This window comes from Pygoscelis adeliae, unplaced genomic scaffold (assembly GCF_000699105.1).
Source record: "Pygoscelis adeliae isolate BGI_AS28 unplaced genomic scaffold, ASM69910v1 Scaffold103, whole genome shotgun sequence".
NCBI classification, from domain to species: Eukaryota; Metazoa; Chordata; class Aves; order Sphenisciformes; family Spheniscidae; genus Pygoscelis; species Pygoscelis adeliae.
In genome coordinates this window covers 934,957-940,919 of record NW_008824723.1, presented here as the reverse complement: position 1 = coordinate 940,919, position 5,963 = coordinate 934,957, and the positions used below count along the sequence as shown (strand labels likewise).

Sequence of the window (5,963 nt, the reverse complement as noted above, 5' to 3'; positions counted from 1 at the left end):
TAGGATGAGTGCTCTGATCATTGAGTTGGTAGCTGGGGAAAAGACGCCTTGTGTCACATATTGCCCAGGTCGGTAGATGATCCCTTCTGGATCAGGCCTGGTGGGGGAGAGGTGGACAGATGTCTGGTGAATCCTGCCAAGGCTTAAACACGAGTTAGGATTGAGGTTGCTCATCACCGTCTAGACTTGGCTGTGTAGTACCGGGGCCCTCGTGTGTTGCTAGCGTAGGTGGTAGCTGAGTCCAGAGAAACGAAAATCTGGACTTCAGCTCCTGAACTCCCTTTGTGGCTGTAGTCATAAACAAAACATACTGTCAGGCTTACCTTTAAATGAAAACCTCTCACTGTTTTGTTTGGCGTTTCTTTTTGTCGACACTACTAGAAAGCCCTGTGTGAATACTCAAACTGCTTACTGCTCTTACCTCCCAGTAACATTGCAATGAGACGAGATGTCCAAGAGGGCCAGGCTCGGTGTTTATCTCGCCTAGGAAGGCACAAGGAGGCTCTGGATATTGCAGAAAAAATGGTAAATAATGCAATCTTTCTTTTAGGCTTTGAACATGAAAATATTGCCAGTAGTTCTTTTATATGGACCATTTTTTGGAAAAATAATCTTCAAGTGTATAATCCTTCAGGATGTTCAGTCCTCAGAGTATTTGGTAAACAGAGGGTAACTGTCACTGCAGATATAATCACTCTTTAGAAATCAGAACACCCTGTACCACAATGAGCTCCCTGTGCAGGGAGGCTGGTAGTCCTGGAAGGGACTAAATATCATGCTCTGCCAGGCAGAATTAATGTAATGTAATAGGAATTATAAAAAAGGGGATAAATGAGTGCTTAAATCTTTCCACTGTAAAAGTGACGGTTCAAAACTCCCTTTTATTTCCGTATACTTGCTGCCAAACTGCCACCAAGAAGAGTAGCTAACCAGAAATTGAGTTTTTCCCATAAAGGAAAAAGTTCATAGGCTCTGAAGTCTGCTAGAATTTTACTGCTGCTGTTTATTTTATATAAAAGGTGTTTATGCTACAAAGAAGGGCAGCTGTATAAAACTCTGAAGGCAAATAAACAAATGACAACATTTGGGGCCTTCTTCCCTTTCAAACTGGGACAAGGCAGTTAGAGGGAATGCTGTCAGCTTGATTGTGCATTATGTGTCACGTTGTATCATTTAAAAGTAAGAGCACAGTTTAGTACAATTTTAAAATTACCTTTAGTGATATTTGTATGTTATTATTCAGGGAGACATTTTCTTAGGCTCTGAAGGATGATTCTGTTCTACTCCTGTTTTTCATCTATTATCTTTTGTTTCTAGAGAAACGGCGCTACTAACACAGATCACTTAACAACGGTTCTCAACCTGCAGTTTGCCATTTACCAGGGTCTAGAAAATGTAGAAAAAAAGATCACGTGTCTGCAGCAACTGATCTGCTTACATCCTTTCAGCCCTTGGTACTGGAAGTTACTTGCTGAAGCTTATATGAGCCTTTTACAAAATTTGTCTCCGTTAGTCATTCCAGCAACAAATCTAAATCAGTCTGAAGAGGTTAGTGTAAGCGATAGTAGTTTCAAAACATCAACTGGAAGAGAGATTAATTTGCAGCCTCACAGATCAGACGGCCAGGAAGAAGGCCCTTGGTCCAGCCTTGCTATAGAAACAAAGAGGGAGAATGCAGTGACTTGTAGGAGCAGCCAAGCTGTAAAAGAATTCCTCTGCACTTCTGAAGAACCGGGAAGGATGGACGAAGGGAAACACGCAGCCTCCGAGTCCTGGGAGCAGAACACGTTGAAGAAAGTTGGAATAAAGGCATGTGCCTCGTTTATTAGAGCAAGGTAACTAAACGTATTCTTAGAATAACGTTAACTTCTCCCTGTCGAGAGATTTAAAGCATGTTTTTCCCAGCCTTAATATTTTCAGTTTACATTTTCAATTTAAATGTTTGTTTCAGCATTGGCAACGCTAACTTACAAGCACCCTGCTATTGCTTCAGATCTGAAAAACAAAATCCACTAGCATGGTAGCTGTGAACAACCTGAATCTGAGTGGAAAGAGTAAACCAGTGTCATGCACTGTTGAGAAGAAAAGCGGTTTTTAATGACCTTATTATATGAATCTTTTCAAGTAATTATATACAACAGCCTGTTAAAGCATGGCTGTTTCCTGGTTTGGTATTAAAGATGCAGCAGCAGAAGTGCCCCAAAGGGAAGGCCAGCCAGTCTTCCTTCTGCAAGTGCCACCTGTCTTATTTGCTTGAAGCCTCATGCTTGAGCGAAAATGTATTTTATAATAATACCCCAATCTGCATAATGGATGAGGTTGAAAAATGAACTCTGTGACAGCTGATTGACAGGGCTGCATTAAAATGCTCTTTCCTTTTCTTCCCTCTCTTCCTAAAACTCTTGCACACAACAAAAATCCCCAAAACATAATCTTTCAAAGAGATAATTGGGAACTGTTTTTGTTAAAATAGTCTTGGATCTTTTTCCCCCCTCTTGCCTCTCAATAATGTATGAGTCACCAAACGTATTTAAAGCCATTTTATGAATTTCCAGAAATGTTTACAGAGAACACTTTATAACTGCCCTCTTAGGGCAAGATTCAAGAAATGTAAAAAAAGATATAGTAGCTTTTAACTGTACTCAGACTAAGAGACAGCGACTGTAGTTGCTACTTGGGAGAATTTAATAGATTTAGTACTGATATTGAATATTAAAGCTACCTTTGTATTAAAATAATTTATGTTGCTTGTTTCGGTGTGTATCGTTCAGCATAGAGACAATTATAAATTATGGGATTTCCTTGCTTGGCTGCACAGTTTCACAAAGTGTTATTGTGGTTTATATTTGCAGATACACTTGTCCAGGGTAAGCTTTTCCCCTGCCCAGGGCTTACGCATCAAATAGGTTGTCTAATATTTTCAGGTGTGTTGGATTTTAAGTGAGATGTGGATGTTGCATAAACATACATGCAGGGCAAATTGCACCTGGAAAAGGGATGTTAGTATTGCTTTTTGTAGGAAATACGGTTCTGTGTTAAACCATCATGAATAATTGACTCTTCTGGTTTTGTCAACAAAAAAAACATTGGAGACATGGTTTTGTTTCATTCTCATTCTTTCTTACGTTATGTTGATGCAAATTTTGAACAAAAACTCTTTACAAATTAAAAATACTTTCCATTTTTACTTTGAATTTCCCAGTCAAAACGTTACTGAATTTAGAAATGGTTTGTTTGGCTCAGACTTGTAAATTTCGATGTTTATAATGCTCAAATGAAAACTTTCATCTAAGATCTTAAGTCTTCTCTTCATAAAAATATACAACTTTATTACAACACGTGCTTCATTTAACTTTGGTAAATGTGATTAAAAAAGTTGGTTTTGTTCGTTATGCATAAAGCTTGAATTAAACATCGTTTCAGTAGTGATACTACTAAGTCCCAGTGGTCCCTTGATTGAGTATACTTAGATATTTCCTCTGCTGACATGTTTTACAGTCCTTACGTGAGGAAGACTCTGGAAACTGCCACTGCTCTTTCTGGTCGAGCAGTTGGTGATGGGGTCCCTCCGTGACGTGAAGCCACATTGTGAGCACAGCATCTAACCTTCACCAAATTATGGTGGTGACTTCTGGGGCACTGCCTTGAACCTAAAACTGTGATGAAAGCTTTTAGAAAATATTCCAGGGTTGGCCTGTATGGGGAGGATGTTTGATATTTGTAGCTTTTCAGGTTACAAAGATAATCACTGCCATAGGCAAAAATGTGCTGCTGGCTTGTTAGGCCTTAAGAAGGATGTGGGACACCTGATGTACTGCAGTTAATGCTAGCAGATCTGAGCTTCGCTTTTGAATTGTGTGATGAATACACGGGGAGAAAAATGTTTGTGCAGAGCAACCAGAGATATTTGGCATGTTGTTTTTCAAAAATACTTCTCAGTACTTCTCTCATAGCACAGATATACTGTACCCATAGTAGATTGATACGGATGTATTCATTTCTTTGCAGTTTTTGCAGTTGGCAAAAGTCAGGAAGAAGAGGTGGTTTTAAAGTATTGTATTTTGTTTGGGTTGAGGTTTGCTGACTTACCCTTTTGCCAGCTGTGCCTTTTTTTAGCTGCCTTTTTCATTTCAGGCTTTTACTTCAGCTTACCCAGTTGCAACAGTCATCCTTTGTGCTAGAGAGTAACATAAAAGGTCAAAAAGAAATTGATGACAAAGTGGCACGACTTGGTTTCAATGGAAACTCCTTGCTGTTGATGACCAAGGTAAGGGGATGTTTTCATTGTGTGCAAGTTCTCAGCTACACGTAGGCTGGTTGAGGTACCCGAGCCAGTTCAGGCACAAAGTCCTGTAAGTGTGACACTCCCCTGAGCTAATTAGCTGTGCCAGGAAGCAAGGTAAATTAGCTGGGGCGGGTTGCCCTGGTAGTGTGTTATCTGGAACTGACAGTGATACCTATATAGTGCTGGCTTGTGTCATGCACGTGTATCTCTGTTCTGCTGAGATTCTCCTTTCGGGAATGTTCAGGGTTGTTAAGTTTCTCATTGGACTTGTATTTGCAGAAGCATCATCACTGTGCGTTTCCTGGGATGCAAATTTTGTCTCAGGAATTTTAGATGCCACAAAGTGATTCACAAGTACGAAATGGAAGTGGAGATTACTTTGATGGCTACAGCAGTATTAAACACTTCCAGAAAAGATATTAACCATTTTCAGAAAAAGCCAGAGATCCTTTTACATGATTTCTTCGTTCTGTTTGATGCACTGGGTTCTAGTTTTAAAGAAGTACAAGGGAGGAGAGTAACATTGCATGACTTTATTCATAGAGATTAAACATTTTTAGTGCTATTTATAGAGTTTCTGACTTTTGTCTTAAGGAACAAAAGGAAGCCAGCGAGATTCTAACTTTGCTGTCAGTATTACAGCTTTAAGTTAGTGAAAGCCAAGCCATTGCCGGGTTGACAGGCAGTCTTGTGGGATTTCACCCGTAAGAGGGCAGTAGCATGCAGATTATCTCAGGTTTTGAAAAGGCTGGGAAAAGAAACTTCTCTCCTTGCTTCCCGTGGTCCGACACTCCCCAGGAAGAGATCAGAGTGTTGGTGCTGTTGCAAGGTGAGCATTGAACGCAGAGTTGGCATTGAGATTTCCGCTGCTACTCAGAGAGTAAAAATCCCCCGTACAAGTGTAGCCAGAAGCTGGCGGGGTTGTTCAGCTGTGAAGCTTGGGCTCTCAGTTCTCTGTGCTTATTGCAGAATGCAACAGACAGACAACTTGATCATGACTTCGAAAGTTCTCCTGGACAGCGTGTGGTTCATGTGTCAAAGGCTTTTCTTGTAAAGATCTGTTATTAATGTCATATTTGCTGTTTTCTCTGCAAGTTATTTTCTTGTTTCCCATCTTTCTTACTCTGTTTGCAGGTTATGGGGCAGGACCTTATACCAGAAAAACTAAAAGAGGAATTTCAGGGTGAGGTAAAATGCATAGGCCCTTCAGCTCTGTCGTCATTGGTAACTGCATCAGCCACAGAATTTGAAATCAAATGGTTTGGTAATCTCCAAGATGATTTATGACTCTTTGACAGACAATTCTATTCAGATATATATCTCCCACCTTTGGTAACTTAAAGGTTTTGTTGTATTTATTCTCATATCTTCAAAAGATTATGGAATGATATATGCAATAAAGTTCATATTACATTTTTTAAGAATTCTTATTGTATATCTTTTAAGAATATATATAAATCTCTGCATTTAAACTCTTAACTTCTCGTCATTTTCTTTGTTCACTGATTTGTTTGTATTTAAAATAATAAGGAATCCAGTATAAAATAGAGCTTTCAGTTCAGCTTTCAGAGGTAGCTTTCCATCCTAAACCTCACCGTATTGTGCTCAAAATGCCTGTGATTTTTTGGGGGCCTGCAACGCTGGTGGGGTGGAAGGCTTCCTTTACGATGTCCAGTTT

At 39.7% G+C, this 5,963-nt stretch overlaps 1 protein-coding gene across 2 annotated transcripts; it reads left to right on the top strand.

Moving 5' to 3' along the window:
- Positions 1-223: 223 nt before the first annotated feature.
- On the top strand, positions 224-5,754 carry LOC103916361 (uncharacterized protein C8orf76-like). Of its 2 annotated transcripts, XM_009323334.1 has the most exons (5): positions 224-525; positions 1,318-1,835; positions 4,135-4,267; positions 5,255-5,335; positions 5,420-5,754. In XM_009323334.1, exons 1-5 carry the CDS (start codon positions 439-441, stop codon positions 5,570-5,572), a joined length of 972 nt encoding a protein of 323 aa, XP_009321609.1. In that variant the 5' UTR covers positions 224-438; the 3' UTR covers positions 5,573-5,754. The 2 variants fall into 2 exon arrangements, with proteins under 2 accessions (XP_009321609.1, XP_009321610.1); XM_009323335.1 differs by lacking the exon at positions 5,255-5,335.
- The last annotated feature ends 209 nt before the right edge of the window (positions 5,755-5,963 follow it).